Source organism: Brachyhypopomus gauderio, chromosome 19, assembly GCF_052324685.1.
Source record: "Brachyhypopomus gauderio isolate BG-103 chromosome 19, BGAUD_0.2, whole genome shotgun sequence".
Taxonomy (NCBI): Eukaryota; Metazoa; Chordata; class Actinopteri; order Gymnotiformes; family Hypopomidae; genus Brachyhypopomus; species Brachyhypopomus gauderio.
The window spans coordinates 10,359,709-10,379,816 of NC_135229.1; the positions used below are offsets into that span (position 1 = coordinate 10,359,709).

Genomic DNA, 20,108 nt, shown 5'->3' on the forward strand with positions numbered 1-20,108 from the left:
ACAGGTTTTCTGTTTTTGAGTGAAAGACGTGAAGCTCATTTTTTTTTGTCTCTGAAGTTTAAATAACTTTGGAAATGTGATAATTTCTAAATAAAGCTATAATTTACTTTGAAATATCTTTGGACCCCTATCTTGACATGCCTGATTTCTGAGATAATATTCAGAGAAAAAGGGTAAAATTGTCTAAATGATGTAACCATAAAAATGCAGCACCAAGAATATAAGTTGTTGAAAAATGTGTAATGACATTCTCTTAAATACAGCCTCTTAAATACACTGGCATGATTTAAACAAGTATTTTTTATATAAAATAACAAAATGGCAGTTCGGAATATTTCCATTAACATGGAGAATCATGTCTGCCAAGTCCAACGTCTGGTATGTCTGTTAGTGTAACCACCCTTTTAGGAGCCATTTTGAACATTTTGAGCCATAGTCTAATGTGTTTACATAGTAGTCCACAATAATGTATGCAAAAATTGGTTTCAATTTGAAATGTCCTGTGGAGTAACCAGGTTACACCATTGCACCATTTCCTTTATGAGAGAAATTTTATCAGTTTATGGACAAAAGGGCAAATTACCTTGGTAAAATAAAGCACTACATACACATGCTAGTGTTTCATGAGAAAGTAAAATCAGTGATGTAGATATCCTAAAAGGGTAGTTTTATTGAGAGGTTTGAAGTCAAAATGGAATATGAATTAAGGCCCAGGACATTAGACTAACAGTTTCAGTCATCTTCTGTACTTTAACTATTAAAGAGAAAGAGACAGAGAAAAATCACAAACATCCAGTCACAGATCTGCGCAGGGAAACACAGGTGCGGATGAGGGAATAGTGGAAGCAGTATCAGAGGCAGTACAGAGAGAAGAGAAGAAGAAAAGGGTGCTTGCTGAAGTTTTGGACCTTACTCCTCTATCACTGCATTCAACAGCAGACGAGCAGCTTTTAATGGCCCTCCAGAGCCCATAGTGTATGTTGCTGATAATGACTATGTGCAGCCAAGTTTAAAGAGACCACAGACATCCTCCACTCATGTGAGGGTAGAGTAGAAAAGTACCAGCAAACAGAGAGCAGTGCTGAAGAAAAGGGAGAAGCTAAGGTTCATAAAAACAAGGAACGTGAGTGAAAGAATGAAGGCAAAAAAGCTGCAACGGAAAGTTGATGAAGTCAAAGCAAAGAAAAGAATGAAAGTGCGTTTGAGAAACAGAAAGAGACAAAAATAAAATTGCAGAGGTGAAAAAGGAGAGGGTTGTAACCTTTCTCACTGAGATATGGACGTTTGCAATGTTCAAAACATTTCATATCTCATTTCTTCCTTCTGCTAGATATCGTCTTACATTTGATTGTTTTTAATGTAATATGATGAATAAGGTGTATGAATTGTTCTTACTGTACCATAATCAGAGATCAGTCAGTTTCTTCATTGTTAAAAGTATTGTTTTATATAGTATTTTAAAAATCTATTAGATTTTGATCACATTTATTAAAACACCTAAAACACTTAACTTCATGACTTTTTTTTTAACTTTATGTGACGCGGGGACAGAGGCAGCAGGAAACAGAGGCTGCGCAGCACTGGACGGCACCACCTGTGGGGATTTAAAGAGCCCGAGTCCAATTAGTGACAGGTTCTAATACTCGGGTGATTGGGAATGAGGGAGTGTTCGGGAATGAGAGGACGTGCGCAGAGTCGGAGTGGGTGTGTGTGAGAGGGAAGGAGTGTGTGTGCGCGCCCTCTGGTGGCGTCTGGGTTGACCCACCGTGACACTTAAATTGTCAATTGCTTGTCGTTTGCTTCTCATCAGTTGGTGTAACCGATAAATGTCAATTGGCGTAACCAATGTTTCTCATAAAATCTAATATTACACAAAATAAATGACTATGAATATGATTTTAGCACTGTACTACACTCTAAAAATGAAATTACATTTTTTTTAACGAACTGACCCAAGATTAGAGAGAAAACATTCATGTCTATGGAATATTGACTTGCTCAGTACACCAAAATCCCATATTATCTTAGTTTAGAAAAAAAATATTTTAAATATCATTTGAAATGATATTTCATAATAAATCACTTCAGTACACTTACATATTGTCTAGAAGGCTGAATTATTTAATACTTGTCATGCTTTTGTGGTTACACCATTTGACAATTGAATGTGACTGTGATACTTTAATTGGTTAAAAATGGTAGAAATGTCATATACAATCCTATGACACCAACAGAAATGCAAACTATACATCTAAACAAACATCTAGTATGTTGTTTTAACATGTTTAAAGCATATTTGTAATTTGGATACCAACCCTTATTTGTCACTGACCCTTTTGCTGATGGCTGTAGTATTGCCAAATGTCTCATCTGCTCTTGTTTCAGGTTATACACAGTCTGATGGGACTGTCTCTAAATAATTCTTCCCAAATACAATAATAGTCTTTAAGTGTTTTACAAATAAAAACACAAACCATTATTTATTCACTTTACTTGAGTACTTATAAATAACAAATTCAAAATATGCTATGAATAACCATAAAACATGTGTGACTACACATTGAGTTTTCCATTTTTGAAAAGGTGAATTATCTGGAATGTGTTGATGCTTGGTGATAGATTACTTAAGGACAGTAAGACTTTTCTATATTATTATGTTAAAGTAGTGACACTTTTTATTTCAGTACATTATGGAAAACCACCATTTTAATGTTGAATATTTTGATAAAGTTTCTCTTAACGTTTCAATCAGGAATTGTGCCGTTGATGCTGATACAAAGTTTAGTAATAAAATAACATTAGTAATTAAGTGTTGAGTCCATAAACTAGAATGTTGTATGTTCTGACCTGAATGTTACAGGACAGTTATGTCACCCTTCACAACGACCTGTCAACAAAAGATACTCACTCAGGTTCTCCAGATCATTATTTATCAACCTTCCATAAATCAAACAACAGGGTCGGACCACCAGAACCACCACTGAAACCACAGAGACCATCATAGAGCCAACCATAAACACCCACCATAGAAACTCACCATAGACACTCACCGTAGAGACTACCATAGACACCCACTATAGACACTCACCACAGATATCCACCATAGACACCCACCATAGAAACTCACCATGGACATCCATCCACCATATAGACCACCATAGACACTGAACATAGATACCCACCATAGACACTCCACATAGACACCCACCTTAGTAACTCACCATAGAGACCACCATAGACACACAACATAGGGACCACCATAAACAGTCACCATAGAGGCTACCATTGACACCCACCATAGACACTCACCATAGACACCCACAATAGATACTCACCATAGAGATAGGCACCACCATATATGGCCACTATAGTTTCTTTTAAGGAAGCTATAATACTGTCAAAATGTAGACATTAACACATTAGCATTCACTTTCTATATCTGATTCTGTAAAGCTGTTTTGTGAGAGCACATAGTGTTGAAAATGCTATGAAAACTGGAGTGAATTGATTGTTCTCATAATGACAGTTATGTATTAGTATTAGATAATTTTCTTGCTGTGGGGGAAATTGAGGGTGAAACCCATATAAACCCATGTTTCATGACCTGAATTATCTCTTCTGCATCAAGCCAAAATGTCCTGTTTGTAAAATCATTGACCTTGAGGTGTTTGTGTTTGTCACTTATCGCAGAGGTCATTCAGACCTTGTTTGTGATGTACACAGACTCCTCAAGAATCATGAGGGCGTGAGGATCAGATAGCAGCAATTATCTTGGGAAGAGTCATAGCATTTCTTCAACTACACTCTATAGCCTGCAGCTTATAAATACCACCCCTCTGCTGAGCTATGATCTTCTTCTTCTGGCTCTCAGAAGAAGATTCTCGTCTTGATCCTCTTTTCAAGTCAAAGAATGGTATCGCAAGGAGTTCAGATCTTGGGTGCCTTGACAGCCCTGGTGGGCTGTTTGGGGGTGATGGTGACATGTGGTCTGCCCATGTGGAGGGTCACGGCCTTCATCGGCGCCAACATCGTGACGGCACAGCTGGTCTGGGAGGGCATCTGGATGACCTGCGTGGTGCAGAGCACGGGGCAGATGCAGTGTAAGATCTACGACACCGTGCTGGCGCTCAGCTCCGACCTGCAGGCCGCCCGGGCCATGATCATCATCTCCATTTTGTTTGGCGTCTTTGGGGTGGTGGTGTCCATTGCCGGTGGGAAGTGCACAAACTGCATTGAGGATATGCGCACAAAGGCCGTGGCGAGCATCGTCGCTGGAGTGCTCTTCCTCATCTCCGGCCTGCTATGTCTCATCCCCGTGTCGTGGACGGCCCAGTCTGTCATTTCGGACTTCTACAACCCCGCGCTGTCAGATGCTCAGAGGCGGGAGCTGGGGGCATCTCTCTACATCGGATGGGGTTCGGCGGCCATGCTGCTTCTTGGGGGATCTCTGCTCTGCTGGAACTGCCCTCCCCAAGACCAGCGCATCTATAGCTCCAAGTTCTCTCCTGTGAGGACAACCTCCTCTTCCAGGGAATACGTCTGAGAGAGAGAGAGAGGGGGGGGGGGGGGGGGGGGGGGATAACCTTACACCACTGACTTTCAATTGACAAGCAAGGGAAAAAATCTGAATTGCTATAGTTTATGTTGTTTAGTTCTAGTTTGCTTTGATTTAGTTAACATCTGGAGTTTCATCTGACAGGTCAGTTCTCCACTTGAAGTGCATTCAGGTGTTTCAAGTGCTGGATCCACCTGCTTTTCATCCAGCCCATAACCGATATGTTTAAGAACGCTGACATGAACTGTGCCACATGGCCTCATTGAGCACACTGCATGACTGTATTGTTATTGGGAGCAAAAAGAAAAAAAAAAGAATGACTCAGCATGTCAGTCAGATGTCTGTGACAGTTGTATGTGTTTTGAAATATTAAATCATACTGCACTCCAGGGTGGATCTGTGCTTGGCTACAGAAGAAGACATTTAACTGATAAAAGTGCCATGATTTCACTTTCAGCTAAACTTTGTTTTTTGTACGTAAAGATGCTGAATGCACATAAAGATGCAGTCACAACACATATTTGGGTAAACCAAAATGCTGTCCTAAATTAAACATTAATTCAGATTAAATTACTATTATAAATTTTTTAGGTAATGGATACAGAAAAATAAGGCCAATTCCACTTCCAGGTCATTGCAGGGATATACACATATGTTAATACTTTATAATAGATTTATTTTCCAAAAAAAATCTCTTTGAAGAAATCTTTATAAAAACTTGCATGTTAACTTCCTGACGTTTTGTACGTTTGAATGGCTGCTGTATGCCAATAAAGAGAGAAAATGTATTTTGTGTAGTTTAACTCAATTTTCAGAAAGCTCCGACTGAACTTTTGGAGTGTCTATTTAAAGAATTTTTTGCAAGTGACTCTGCTGTACCAAAGACAGACATGCTGTCCTTTGTCTTGAGTTTCTAAACCTGTTTTCTGTATGTTACCATAAACTGGCGTAAGTCAGTGACAGTCAGGGCTCGGATGGTCTGTCCAAACCTGTTCTTAAATCATCGTGCTCTGCACGTGCTACTGGAAATCACTTCCTTGGCCAATAAGGCTATGTGGGAGACATGTCACCCTCTGCCTTGGATTCTTTTTCTCTGTTTACTTCCCTCATGACTCTCTTGTCAGTGTTTACTACTGATACATATTTACTACAGTTTCTAGAATCTTCTTCATATATTATCTGACAAGATTTTTTATATTCACTACCAGTCAAAGGTTTGGACACACCTGCTATGTTTATTTTTTATTATTTTGACATTAAAATAACTGGGAAGATGCCGAAACTAGCTACTCTATATTTCAGTGACAGCTTTTGCATGGTCTTCAGTCCTGAAGACATTCTGACATATGAAGACATTCTCACATATGAAGACATTCTCACACATGCAGAGACCTTGTAGAGTGAGGAACATCAGTTCTGAAATAAAACAGTTTGAGGGTGCATTTAAAATTGTGTTTGTGTGTGTGTGTGTGTGTGTGTGTGTGTGTGTGTGTGTGTGTGTGTGTGTGTGTGTGTGTGTCTGTGTCTGTGTGTGTGTCTGTGTGTCTGTGTGTTGAGGATGAATTCATATATGATAGCACCTTTACCAATTTTTATTTGACTTAAAAAGAAATTTAAGCATAATCCATTAGATTTAAATGCCTTTTTTCTATTAAGAACATGAATTTAGTCAGGTGTGCCCAAACCTTTGACTGGTAATGTAGATAATCAGTTGCAAACTGTTTTATGTTTTACTGCTAACACCGGCAGCCACACCACGCCTCTGTTTGTCTGCGTTTGAGGATATAAGGAAGCAAACCTGTTCCTCAGGTGTGTATTAAACTACAATCCACTTGGAGTACTGAGAATTTGTGGAATCTGGATTTTCTGGTAGAACCAAACAGTTCTAGTCACATGACTCCTCCCTGCAAGAGTCCTCTCCAAACAGGCTGCCACTTCCTGACAGCCTGTCATACCTGGCTGTGTTTCTCTGCGAGGAACCGGGTCGCTGCCGTGCTTGGAAACAGACCACTACAGCTTTGTGATGGGGCGGATTGCCAAAGAGGTGTCGGGTCAGACCCTGTGCTTCATCGGCCTGGTTGGACTGTGTCTCTGCTGTGGCCTCCCTATGTGGCGTACCACCTACTACATCGGCTCCAACATCGTCTCGGGGCAGATCGTGTGGGACGGCCTGTGGATGAACTGCGTCATGCAGAGCACTGGCCAGATGCAGTGCAAAATGGAATCGTCCATCATGTCCCTGATGCAGGACCTTCAGGCCGCCCGCGCCCTCACCATCATCGCCATCATCGTGGCGGCCGTCGGCGTGCTGCTGACTTTCGTGGGCGGCCGTTGTAGCAGCTGTCTGAAGAACGAGTCCTCCATGGCCAAGATGGTGATCCTGGGTGGAGCACTGTGCATCGTGGCGGCTGTCATCTGCATCATCCCCGTGTCGTGGTCTGCAGCCTACACCATCTCCGATTACTACAACGTTCTCACGCCCACCAGCGCGAAGAGGGAACTGGGTGGCTGCATTTACATCGGCTGGGGAACCGCAGCCATTCTCATCATCGGGGGGGTCGTGCTGTGTTCGTCGTGTCCACCACAAGAGGATGCGTACATGAAAGGCATGTACCCCTACCAGAGCCCCATGATGGCACCAGGACCCTACATGCCTGTCAGGACATACTCACCCAATGTTCCCTACACTGGACCTTATGTACCAAACAAATCATACCCGGCCACATACGTTGCTGCTCCGAGACAATATCCATAGGCAGTGAACTCATCATGGACTCCTGTTTCTTTGAAATGAAGTGTTTTTCGACTTGCTTTCAATTATCTCAGTCTTCAGGTGCAAATTTGAAAATGATTATATCTGCACCGTCATCAGCATTCAAGATGCTTTGTTGTTGTGTTGTTTATGATGCTGACCTTCAATCAAAGACTTTTTGTCAAACCTGTTTAGCAGCTTTAATTTGCTTATTTTCTGTATATTTAAGCACTGTCAGTAAATTAAACATTTGATTTGTAGATTGTGTTATATCAGCGTTTTGTAGATATTGTACTGGACTGCTTCTCACTGTTGGTAAATAGAAAATGAGCTTTATTGGGAGATGTTAACTCTCATAAGCCAGAAGAATTGTTTGTCATTAAAGTTTGTTTTTGTATTTCACACACACATGTGCATTTTGCTATCAGTCATGTTACAGTTCAACCATGATTAACAGACAACAGATTAATAGTCTGGTGCTTTCACAGACCCTGGTGCTCTGTAAAGTTCTAAACTGTCAGGTAAATAACAGACAACACTTATGTGGGGTAATTATGAGCTGCTGATCTTTAAATGCAGAGCTAAAACCAGACCTATGTGAGTATATAGTGGACCTAAAGATAGACCTACATATGTGAGTATATAATGGGGTTAAAAGTAGACCTACATATGTGAGTATACAATAGGGCTAAAAGCAGACCTACGTATGTGCAAAAATGTCAAAAAAGTATTCACATTCATTACTTGGGTAGAAGTATAGATACTATGGTTTTAAAATAGTTCTGTAGAAGTTGAAGTATGAAGTCTTTTTACTCAAGTAAAAATGTAGAAGTATCAGTTTAAAAACTACTTAAAGTATAAAAGTAAAAGTAATGTAAGGGAATGCCATTAAGGTCAAAAACATAGGCTGCGTCACCGGGCCTATAGGGCACTACCCCACCTCCCCCATAAAACATTTTTCTAAAAGCCACAATAGCACAAATGTTATTTTTAAATGTTATGTTATTGTTAAAATTAGGGATGCACTAGGCTACCTGTTTCAGCCGCATGTATGCCCGTTAAAACGAATGCATTTTAGTACAATGCAAATGTATTAAAACCATATTGTCACGGTGGTGAGAGCGGTGCACGACACAAAACATGTAGGCTATTACAATGATGACAAATACACAGATGACAAAAAAAAAACCTACAACGCAGGTTTTGATATACCGTATGGGTTACTTAACTGGTCTTCCTGGATACCAGCTACTCGGTGCTTAGCTGAGACATTTCGCTTGAGTCTCTGCCATGAACATCGTCATAGTAAACATACTGAACTCATGTCTGCTATGGCATTGCTGGAGTGTGAATTGACATGTACGATGAATTGCGCACAAAGCAATAGGATGTGGGAATGGTGTATGTTTATACTTCTGATTTTTTAACGATGACAAGCTAGATTGAGAACAAGCCAAAATGAATAGGAGTAACGAGGCTATTTTTTAAACGTAAGGAGTAGAAAGTAGGCCTATAGATAATTGCGCGGAAATGTAAGGAGTAGAAGTAAAAGTCGGATGAAAAATAAGTAGGCTACTTCAGAAAAGTGTAGATAGGCCTACCTAAAATTTTTACTTAAGTAAGGTAACGAAGTATTTGTACTGCATATGTGAGTATATAATGGACTGTTAGGCTCTGTACTTCTCTTAACCACTTTAACCCAGCGTGTTCGTTTGATACAAAAGGACAGGCCCGGAGTGGCTAATCGGGAGATTCGGGAGGATTTCCGATGGGCCGGCTCATGTCAATCTCTAGTTGGGGCGGACTGGAAAAAAGTGAGCTGGATTTGGGCATGAAACTCCCTGGCTGAAAAGGGGGCTCACTCCGGCCCTGCAAAAGGAGATAGCAGGAACAGCAGACCAAAATTATTGCAATAACAAAAAAGCCTTTATTTGAACAGAGATATCTCCGGGGATCTCATACATTAAAAACATGTACGTCAGAGAGATCCGAAAGTTACTTGTAACAAGCATGCTACTGCTCCACCCCTACAATCCTCTTCCATCCCACACACAGAGTTCTCGTACATACATGCATGATTTTACGTTATTTCATGTTCACTGTGTCTCAGCCTGATAGGGTTTTGTTACAGGCAGTTGTTGCAAGTCACCTTCTGTGGAGCTTATCAGTATAGAACATATTTTACAGACACTTAGCAAGAGTCTAACACTTACTGTAGACCTAAACTGTTTTCTGTTTCTGTTGCAACAATATGCATAATGACCCTTGTAAGATTATGAATAAACTTTTATAGCTTAAAGATTAAGGTGGCAATTATTTATCTAATTATATATATATATATATATATATATATATATATATATATATATATATATATATATATACTTTTTAATATCAATTTTACTGATGAGCAAAATATACTTTTGCTAATGTTATTGCTAAGCAAAAAACTCATTTTCTCAACAGGACCTAAAGGTGACCTACATATGTGAGTATGTATTGGGGCTAAAAGCAGACCTACATTTATGTGTGATGGCAAATTCTTATGTCAGAACAAAACAAAAATGTTTAAAAACGATGTAGCTTAGATGTTTAGAATCATATTGTTTCTGCTAAGATAGATGAAAGTGCTAGTCAAATCTACATTCATTAAACCCTCTTCCGCTTAAAGGGGATTTGTCATTGTTTCTCTCTGAACATTTCTTTGCTTTCGAAAGTCAGATGCAAATCTCATCGAAACTGTCTATCAGTGTTGCTGAGGAATCTAGTCAAGCCTGAAACCAATCCTGAGAACTAGTTTCAGCACAAACATTTAGGGAGTTTTGACTCCACCCTTCTAAGAGTCTTATAACTTGGGCAGTGAAGGTCAGTCGTCACTTTACCCACACGACAGCAGAGCTACAGCCAAGAGACAGCTTCCTCACACACCAACACACCAAAGATACACAATGGTGTCTATGTGCAGACAGATTCTCGGCTTCACCTTAGCCATCTTCGGCTTCCTGGGGACTACCGTGACCTGCGGACTCCCCATGTGGAAGGTGACGGCCTTCATCGGGGCCAACATCGTCACGGCACAGATCATCTGGGAAGGACTGTGGATGACGTGCGTCATGCAGAGCACGGGACAGATGCAGTGTAAGATCTACGACTCCATGCTGGCGCTACCCCAGGACCTCCAGGCTGCCCGAGCCCTCATCATCATCTCCATCGTTTTGGCTCTGTTCGGCATGGTCCTGGGCATCGGTGGGGGAAAGTGCACCAACTTCGTGGAGGACGAGATGACCAAGATCAAGGTGGCTATCGCCAGCGGTGCCATCTTCATCGTCTCTGGGGTCCTGTGTCTCATCCCTGTCAGCTGGTCGGCTCAGACCATCATCGCGGACTTCTACAACCCCATGCTGGTCAGCGCCCAGAAGAGGGAGATAGGGGCTTCGCTCTACATCGGCTGGGGAGCTGCGGTGTTGCTGATCCTGGGTGGAGCTCTGCTCTGCAGCTCCTGCCCACCTCAGGAGGAGAAGATGCCCGTCTACAAGTACTCCCAGCCGCGCTCCATGGCCACCAGCAAGGCTTACGTCTGAGGACACAGCCTGTGAGGAAAGACTGAATCCTAGTTCATTTAAACGTTCCACTTTGAAACTCTTTCTTCTTGTTCCACTGGTTCTGCTGAGACGTAATAAGGAGGACTTGGCAAAGCTGAGAAGAAGAGGTTTGCTGAGGTCTGTGAAGGCGAGCGTAACCTGAGCTCTCGGAATAGACGAGAACAGCAGATTTGTAATTATCATTTTGTCCTACATAAATTGTCTTGAGGAAATGTATGAAAATGAATGTAATAATGTGAAATACTATGTTGTGTGATTAAGTCAAACAAGCAATTTTTTTTATGGGTTCAGTACCTTAATAACAGTATAGTTTACATACCATGTAAAATAAATGTGTTTTTTTGTCTTTTGTTATTTATAATTATGATGTAAGTAAAAAATATTGTCCAATTGAACATTGAATCTTTGAAGGAACTTAAAATAAAGTTTCCTAAAAGAATTTGTGGTTTCAAATGTTGAATGATTTCTCTACTAATAGGCACAATGGTATTTTAGTGTCCTGGCTGTATGGTAACTCCGCGGATATTCTGGGTGCGTGTTTTACATGGGTTATGCCTTCATCACAATAGGAGAATTCCTTAAAGCTCCTTTTCTAAGTCAGGTGCAATTACTTATAAAATTCATAACCACTGGTTTGATATGAAATTACTGAACAGACATCTAATCAAGATCATAATCCTATAGTGTCAGAACGTATCATTTATGGGGCACAGATTTAAGCAAATGTAACTCAGACACTCTGGGAACTGAAGTCTTTTCACAGACTGTTTCACAGGTTTCACAGGTTTCTGTTTCTTGTCAGGTTGGTATGATAATGGTGGTTTAGTATGCAAATACATGGATGAAAAAAAGCATTGATTCTAATTAGCATTTTTTCCCATGATCAAATACTATATGAATTTAATTTATATAGACGGTTTACAAAATAGGTTTGTATTAGACTGTGTGGTAAGGTTAAGGCTGTGGATAAGGTGTCTCTCATGATAGAAGTCTTCTTTGTGTACTTCCAAATAGCCCGTGGTAACTACTGAGATACTGGTATCAGTGTGTAAATAACCTAGAGGCTGTGACCCATAAATAAGGAGAATTCTGGGAATAAGATCTGAGTGCTGTCCTGGGAACAGCTGAGATACTGTAGGACACTCAAGATCCCAGTCGTCTGGTAGAGGATCTGAGCTTGACAGAAAAAGACCGCTTGGCAGAGGACAAGTGGGGGATTCATTTTTTAATTCCTGTCCCTGCTCTCTGATACTTGTTGATGGTTTACATGTTTTGACTGGATTTGTTTGTATGATTTTTGCACATCTTCCTACTGTACTGGGTGGATATTAATTAAGAGAGCTCTGAGGTTCATAAACAGTGAGAATGGCATCGTTGGCCACCTTTAAAAAAACAGGGTGCCAATGGCACAAATGGTCTTTCATCTTTTAGCAGACAGAGAGCACCTCACAGATCAAACATCTGATTGAGGTTTCAATCACGGCGCAGTAAACTGAGCTACAGGACAGAGGGAACCACAGCCCCCACCTTCGTTTTTCCATGCACAAAGAATCTGGCAAGGCTGGTATTCCTTGGCTGGCCAATACAGTCCTGCATAACAGCACACGCCTCTTTTCTATACACACTAAAAGCGACTCGACCGCCCGTATTTTCTGTTTTGCACTTGCGGAAGAGACAGCGAGCTGCTTGATTTTGCGCGCTGGCCACGGCTAACGCGAAGATGGCGTCCATGGGGATCCAGTTGTTGGGCTGCATCCTGGCACTGATCGGCTGGGTTGGTGTGATCTTTGCGTGCGCCCTGCCCATGTGGAGGGTCACGGCTTTCATCGGAACCAACATCGTCACCTCTCAGATCTTCTGGTATGGCATCTGGATGAGCTGCGCGGTGCAGAGCACGGGGCAGATGCAGTGTAAGGCCTACGACTCCATGCTGGCGCTCACCACGGACCTGCAGGCCGCCCGGGCCCTGGTGGTCGTGTCGCTGGTGCTTGGTCTTATTGGACTCTGCATCACCTTCACTGCTGGAAAGTGCACCCACTTCATCAAGGAGGAGACCACTAAGAAGAGAAGCATGCTGTCCGCAGGTGTGCTCTTCATCATCTCGGGCGTCCTGTGCCTGATCCCTGCATCATGGACAGCCAGCATCATCATCCGAGATTTCTACAACCCAGTATTGGTCGATGCACAGAGGCGGGAGTTGGGGGCTTCACTCTACATTGGCTGGGGGGCGGGACTACTGCTGATAATGGGCGGGGCTCTTCTCTGCAGCTCCTGCCCTCCTAGGGATGACCAGGGACCGTCCCTCAAGTACCAAACGGTGAAGAAGCACAGCTCTGCACCGAGCCATATAACAGCGACTCTGAGGAGTGACTCGCCTACGTGCAAGACCTACATTTAAACGTGTGAAAGACATTGTCCTTTGGATACACGTGCTACTGCATACAAATTCTGCATATATAAATATGCAACACTTTGTAGTTAAAATGCCGTGTTTTTATTTTATTTTATTGTGTATATTTATATCTATCTCTCTTTATATATATGTATACAGATAGATAGTTAGATAGAAAGATAAAAAGATAGATATGTATCATTTTTATGTATGAATCATTTTTATGTATGACTTTCATTCAGTGAAACAAGATGTGTGTATAATGTCATTTGCAACTGTCATTTGCAATTGTCTAAATGAATAGCCAAGCAATGTCTGTGTTCATCCGTTAACTTTTAATGCTACAATAAAACGTGTGCCTTTGTTTCAATGGTAGTGTTTCATCCCTGGGGTGCCGGTTTCCTCCCTTAAGGTCAATACACAACAAAAACCAGTTTGCCAAGGAACATGTGAGCCCTGCCACAACCACACCTCCAGCATGCCAGGAGGACCTTTAGAGAGGGGGAGGGGCATTGGTTTCAACCACACTAACAAGAAGAAACTGAGAAGTGAAGAAATGCAGTTTGAGTGTCCAAAAGGCCTCAGATCTAAACATTTCATTTTCCGACATTGCCTTATGCATTCTTGACCCTGGTTACAGGACAGAGATCATATCATGTGGTTGCCACACTGAAATACCCAGATACTGAGCTGTCTTCTGCTTATCTGAGGAAGAGATTCACTTTACACTTCCCACACAGAGGTTAATATATTTACAGCATAATTCAAGCATTGTTTCCCAAGTCCACATAATTGTTTTAGGAATCAAAATGGTTTTGTTATGCATATAAACATATTCAAACTTTGAATATCTGGACCAGCAAGATAAATGGTGACATAATTATTATTGCAGTATGGTGATTTTGATCAGTTGATAAGCAATCTGTTAGATTCACTATCAGTTTATATAAGTGTTGAACAGGAATAATGGCTCAGTACACAGTTTCCTACAGTAATTTGGGACAGGTTTGTCTTAAATGTATATAACATGCACTGAAATACAACTAGACATTAACGCAACTCCCAGAGTATTTGAAATATCATGCTTTGTGCAGTACTGCCATCTAGTGGTGGAACCTTCTTAGGCCCTGCGCTGTAAGGCAAGACAGCAGGGATGCTTGGATAGAAAGTTGGCCCGTTGTGGTTGTGCTGACGTGTGAACGTCCTCCCCTCCAGGTCCAGCCATGGCTCTGCAGGTCTTGGGCGTCACCCTGGCGATGATCGGCCTGGCGGGCAGCATCATCATCTGTGCCCTGCCCATGTGGAAGGTCACCGCCTTCATCGGCACCAACATCGTGGTGGCGCAGGTCTTCTGGGAGGGTCTGTGGATGACGTGCGTGTACGAGCGCACGGGCCAGATGCAGTGCAAGTTGTACGACGCCCTACTGGACCTGGAACCGGCCCTGCAGGCGTCCCGCGGCCTCGTGGTCGTCACCATGGCGCTCGCCTGCCTGGCCCTCCTCGTCTTCCTCCTCGGGGCCGACTGCACCAACTGCCTGAGCGACCCGCGTGCCAAGGCCCGGATCGTGGTCGCCGCCGGCATCACGTTCATGCTCGCCGGTCTCGCCGCGGCCGTGCCTGTATCCTGGACGGCCGACTCCATAATCAGGGACTTCCACAACCCCATCGTCCACGAGGCACTGAAGAGGGAGTTGGGGGCTGCCATATACGTGGGGTGGGTGACGGCGGGCTTCCTGTTTGTGGGTGGTGCGATTCTCTGCACCAACTGCCCGCCTGAGAAGAGTGGGCACGTGCCCAGGTACACGAGCACCCACAGCGGTTATGCGTTTAAAAACTACGTCTGAGGTCGGAGAAAACACAAAAACATGAAACCTGTAATTGGGGTACAAAGGGGCACGATTACGTTTAGAACCTTCCACTGTGTCTCATGACTGCAATTCGACAGTGTCAAACATTTCTACGTCAAACCTACAAAATGGATCCTAAAACGTAGGGAAGGAAAACTGCTCCAGTGGTAAACATCTGTTATTCAGAGTAAAACTGAAGCTTTATATAAAGGGCATGGTCCTACTATACTAAACACAACATCGATTGTTAAATTAGTGCATGTATGAAATATGTAAGTTGTATATGAAATACACATTACAATTATGACATAATTCTGACATTAAACCATACCTTAAAAATTACTGTACTGGTTACAGTTTGCTTCTCTAACTAACAGACAACTAAATATTCGGTTTGCATGTAACTTCAGTGTAGATAGTGCATCCCATTTCTCTGTGTTCTGCTGTTTAAGTGTTGCTATTTGAATAAAATTTGGTTCCATTTTCATGTTTGGTGATGCCTTATTTTCACATGAGTCATGTCTTACAAAGAATCCTTCACAGAGTAGAATGGGAGGTTGCTGATTTCAACAACGATCTCATTGTTTTGCCCTTTGGGCGGAAAGAAAGAAAAAAAAATTCATTAAAAGCCAAAAAAAAAAAGGTCTGTTTTGAAACCATGCAACAGCAGGTCTGTCGCTGCCTCTAGGGAAGGCTGCACCGCCCCCACGCCCAGCTCTGGAATCCAGAGCGGTTGGTTTCCTCCCCCATGGTTATACAGCTGCCGCTCTGCCTTGCTCGCCTGGAGTGGAACATGGATGAGAAGGTAGAGTGGGTCTCATACGGGGTGACCTTCGCCGGCTGGCTGTGTACCATCTTCACCAGGTTCCTGCCCGTGTGGAACGTGTCCGGAACCATGGACAACGTCACGGACGCTCTCCCCCTGTACTGGGACGGCGTCTGGTTGAACTGGCAGGACATGAGTACCGGGATACTGCACTGCAGCTTCTACCAGTCTCTGCTGTTCCTCGCCGCCAGCTTTCGCTCCTGGAAAGCCCTGCTCACCGCCTCCATTGGGATGGGAATATTCCCTGTGGTGGGCTACCTGGTAGGCATAGTGAAGTTCCCCCGGCAGGCTTACGTTAAGGGGGCAGCCGGCTTGGGCTTTCTCCTGTCCGGACTGCTGCTGCTCGTGGCTGTATCCTGGACCACACATGCTACGTACAGCGATCTGGACTCAAAAGCCCCCCTGGCCAGGGACTGGGGGGCAGCTTTATACTGTGGGTGGACCGGAAGCGTCCTGCTGCTCGTCGGAGGAGGAGCTCTGAGCACGCTGGCCTTGCTGTCCCTGAGAAAGCCACGAGAACAAACACGACCCGCACAAACAACAGAGCAGAACCTAGACGATCCACTCTTCGCTATACACAGGGCTGCGTTCATACCCGGCCCGTACCAGCACACCACCAGACCCGTTTGAAAAAGCTTCACCTGTTGAGGACTCAACACCACTACGTACTCTTAGGGGTTCATGCTTGAAACAGTACATGTTGCTTATGGCTTTAAGGTTAACGTGATGTGTAAAGGTTTGGATTTACTTTTCTCCATGGTGCTATACTCAACGTAAGTATGTACAAGCGTCTAACGTATGTATGAACTGTGGTCCTCAAATACTCAGTTGAACATGGCCAGCCTTTCCTAAAGTCATAGCCACGGCTGTTGCTTCCTTTCCTTAAGTAGATGAGGATGTTGAAGGACTGAAGAGGCAAAAGTGGGAAACGTTTCATGTTTTATTCACACATTTTTCTTACGTGCTGATTTTGCACTTGAACAGAAGCAACAGAAGCTGCTCTGATGAGTCATTTAGGGTGGCACACATATAAAGACATACATGCTCTCATCAGCACTAGACCAAGGCAATCAATGTCATTTCAAATGCTTATATTTATTTTAATAAATCAATCCACTGCTCATCTTACAGTGAAATTACTTAATTTCACACAAATTACTTAAATTTTCACAGAAAATAAACCCTCCTTTGATTTAAGTTGAATTCATTGGATATATTAGTCTTTTTCACTTAAGCCTTTTGTGCAGCCAGAAACAGACAGAACTAGAAACACCTAGCTAGAAGCTCTATCAAAATCTGCTGAACATTTTAAGTTACACAAAGCAATTAAAACATGTCCCGGTATAAAATAAAGCACAAAGACTTAAAGCTGCAGTTAGTGTGGTGTGTCAATGTTTTGGCAGGAGCTCAAGCAAGATCATTCCAGTCTCTCGTCTCCTTCTTCAACGTCTTTCAGGTTGAGCACCTCCACGGACCCTTTGCCTTTTGTTTCGCAGCGAATCAGCTCATCGATCTCCCGAAAGCAGCCTGGATCTATTAAACAAACCTAGAGGACAAGGGTGTGAATTTCAGTCACACACTGGGGAAAAAGCACTACATTCAGTGCAGAGCTATGTACTGTGTTTCTCCGTTTCTCACAAACTTTTGTATGCGTTTTAAATGAAAATACCAGCAGGAACATGAACTTACAAGAACTTAACACACACACACACACCTGACCTTAGCAGCATGTTCATGGACCTCACACCCTTACCATCTCCAGCTGATCGTCGAACTCCTCGCTCTCCACCACCTTCAGGAGTGGCGTCAGCTTCTCCTTCAGCCTCTTCCCTTCCCTGGCTGGCAGGATGAAGCGCAGACGCATGTGAGCTCTCTGGATCTGGATGGACTCCTTCAGTTGTCTGATCACCTCAAGGGCCTGAGACGAAGAAGAGAGCTGCTAGTTCCTCTCACGCCACCACTCACAACAAAAGCCTTTACATCTTATTAGGGGAAATGCCATTAATACACAATAACCATGTCATTACCTGTTATTGTCATTAAAAGCAATTGTTTGTTATGATTACACTGTAAAATTTAAACATGCATGACTATCAGTCTGTATGAGACTGCATCGGTCTGTGAGACTGCATCGGTCTGTATGAGACTGCATCGGTCTGTATGAGACTGCATCGGTGTGGCCTTTGTGTGTCTCAGATTCAGTTCCACAATCATTAAGCTTAAACTCCTCTTCTCCTACAACATTCCCTCTCCCAATTTATTTTCTCCTCATCAGCAACCAAACACTGATAGGATATTGTTTAGAATATTTATATGACACATTTTAGCATACATATGTAGCATAAATAACTTTTGTATTGCAAATCCGAGAGTATTGTGAGATATCACTTCTTTTGCAACAGAACTAACAGAACTCATCTATAACTGTACCTGTCGTCTATAACTTCACCTGTCTATTACAAAAGTTGATTAAACAAAAGGTGCCACTATATATAGTTATTTGTGTTCACATGTGGGTCCCGCACTTGTAATGCAACAGTGCCTCTTGAACCACACAAGAGGTAGTACAGTACATGTAAAACCAGCCCAGTTCTTCTACAGGTTGTCCTCTCAGCTCTACGTGCTCTGGGAATCACCCAACTCACCTGCTGTTTTGTGCTCTTATTGGCCTTTACCGAGTAGTGAATGTCCTTCATGGCTCTCTCTATTAGGCTAACGGTATACGGGCGTTTCGTTTCCGGGTTGACACATTTCTCCGCCACAATCGTGGCGATGTCGCGGAACATCTGCTCCAGCTGACTCTGCCGCTCCTTATCAGACACCTGAAGTTCTCCCTTCGCGAGGATCTGAAAGGCACGACAAAACGTTCAAAAGCAGCACTGAAAACATCCTGAATTACACCACAAGCTGTGGGGGCCCAACCTGACATCTGTCGACTACATGATACACAAATACACCTTTAACACTTTGCAAATGTTCAACAGATGTTTGTAGGTAAATAAACGTTCGTGCTAAAAATAAATCCATGTCCCCACGTTCTCCTAATAGTTGACCAACCTGTTTGCATATATCTGTTAAGTCATCCGTCCCAAAGGCTTTGGACAGGTCATCTTTTTTTGCCACTTGGCCCTTTGACACGTTTGTAAACACTGAGTGTGTCTGAAGTACTTCATCAAGGTCCTTCTCCCTAGAGCAGAGCAAAAACAACACGTGTAACAACACAATGTGCCAAAGGTCCAACAGCGGGGACACAAGTGTCTCACCCTCCCAGCGGGGACACAGGTGTCTCACCCTCCCGCTGTCTGTCTGTTAAGAGGACCGATTACCCACATCGGCCCAACTCAAACTGTGCGGCCAGACACCCATAGCGAAGGCAGCAGACATGGCAGCAAAGTACTTACGCTCCTGATCTCCAACTCATCACTTTATTCTTGTAACATGCGATTTCAAATCTTTTGCCTCCCTTTTTCATCCTAACGACCGCAACGTTCGTCAGGCGAATTTGATTTGTGGGTGTAAATATCGACATTTTGTATGTTCCAGAAAACGTGACGCTTCCCAGCCGTGTGTGTCTCCTCTTCTTCCGCTACCCGCCCGGTTCTACCGCCCTCTGGCGGACAGGAGCTCCGCCACGAATAATAAATAAATATTCATCAAGTTTATTCCCCAAAATAAAAGTGGACAGTGTGTGATTACTCTAACCAAAATGTACGGTTTAACACCGAATTACTTTTATTAAGCTGAAATATATTAATGCATACTCAGTGAATTTAGTACATTTACTGAATTTAGTATATTTAATGAATTTAGTACATTTACTTAATTTAGTATATTTAATGCCTTTAGTACATTTACTGAATGTAGTACATTTAATGAATTTAGTATTTTTATTTTAGTATTACTTTAGTATTACTTTAGTATTTACTTTACTTTAGTATTTTTAGTATTTAGTACATTTAATGTATACGTTTCTAAAAGATTCTTAACTTGTTAGCAAGAGGTTATTAATAATATTGATTTCTTGTTTACTGGAGAAACTGTATAAATGCGCTTGTCACTGTAATAAAATGATTTGTCAGACGAGGTATCCGAGTTTGTGGGCAGACACCGTGACCTCTCGCCCGCTGCCCTGCG

At 42.6% G+C, this 20,108-nt stretch overlaps 6 protein-coding genes across 6 annotated transcripts; 5 read left to right on the top strand and 1 right to left on the bottom strand.

The window, feature by feature from the left end:
* Nucleotides 1-3,826: 3,826 nt before the first annotated feature.
* Nucleotides 3,827-7,715, top strand: LOC143482650 (uncharacterized). The gene is made up of 2 exons (XM_076981067.1): nucleotides 3,827-4,389; nucleotides 6,572-7,715. Exons 1-2 carry the CDS (start codon nucleotides 3,911-3,913, stop codon nucleotides 7,308-7,310), a joined length of 1,218 nt encoding a protein of 405 aa, XP_076837182.1. The 5' UTR covers nucleotides 3,827-3,910; the 3' UTR covers nucleotides 7,311-7,715.
* Nucleotides 7,716-10,166: 2,451 nt separating this feature from the next.
* Nucleotides 10,167-11,348, top strand: LOC143482649 (claudin-4-like). The gene has a single exon (XM_076981066.1). It carries the CDS (start codon nucleotides 10,256-10,258, stop codon nucleotides 10,886-10,888), a length of 633 nt encoding a protein of 210 aa, XP_076837181.1. The 5' UTR covers nucleotides 10,167-10,255; the 3' UTR covers nucleotides 10,889-11,348.
* Nucleotides 11,349-12,563: 1,215 nt separating this feature from the next.
* Nucleotides 12,564-13,767, top strand: LOC143482648 (claudin-4-like). Its single transcript, XM_076981065.1, has one exon. The coding sequence runs from the start codon at nucleotides 12,630-12,632 to the stop codon at nucleotides 13,305-13,307; it is 678 nt and encodes a 225-aa protein (XP_076837180.1). The 5' UTR covers nucleotides 12,564-12,629; the 3' UTR covers nucleotides 13,308-13,767.
* A 757-nt stretch (nucleotides 13,768-14,524) lies between these two features.
* Nucleotides 14,525-15,479, top strand: cldnj (claudin j). The gene has a single exon (XM_076981365.1). The coding sequence runs from the start codon at nucleotides 14,525-14,527 to the stop codon at nucleotides 15,143-15,145; it is 621 nt and encodes a 206-aa protein (XP_076837480.1). The 3' UTR covers nucleotides 15,146-15,479.
* A 418-nt stretch (nucleotides 15,480-15,897) lies between these two features.
* Nucleotides 15,898-17,348, top strand: LOC143483015 (claudin-3-like). The gene has a single exon (XM_076981681.1). The coding sequence runs from the start codon at nucleotides 15,942-15,944 to the stop codon at nucleotides 16,602-16,604; it is 663 nt and encodes a 220-aa protein (XP_076837796.1). The 5' UTR covers nucleotides 15,898-15,941; the 3' UTR covers nucleotides 16,605-17,348.
* Nucleotides 16,896-19,574, bottom strand: sbds (SBDS ribosome maturation factor). Its single transcript, XM_076981680.1, has 5 exons — nucleotides 19,376-19,574; nucleotides 19,032-19,161; nucleotides 18,620-18,820; nucleotides 17,728-17,892; nucleotides 16,896-17,520 (listed from the first exon to the last, which is right to left on the bottom strand). Exons 1-5 carry the CDS (start codon nucleotides 19,501-19,503, stop codon nucleotides 17,392-17,394), a joined length of 753 nt encoding a protein of 250 aa, XP_076837795.1. The 5' UTR covers nucleotides 19,504-19,574; the 3' UTR covers nucleotides 16,896-17,391.
* Nucleotides 19,575-20,108: the final 534 nt, after the last annotated feature.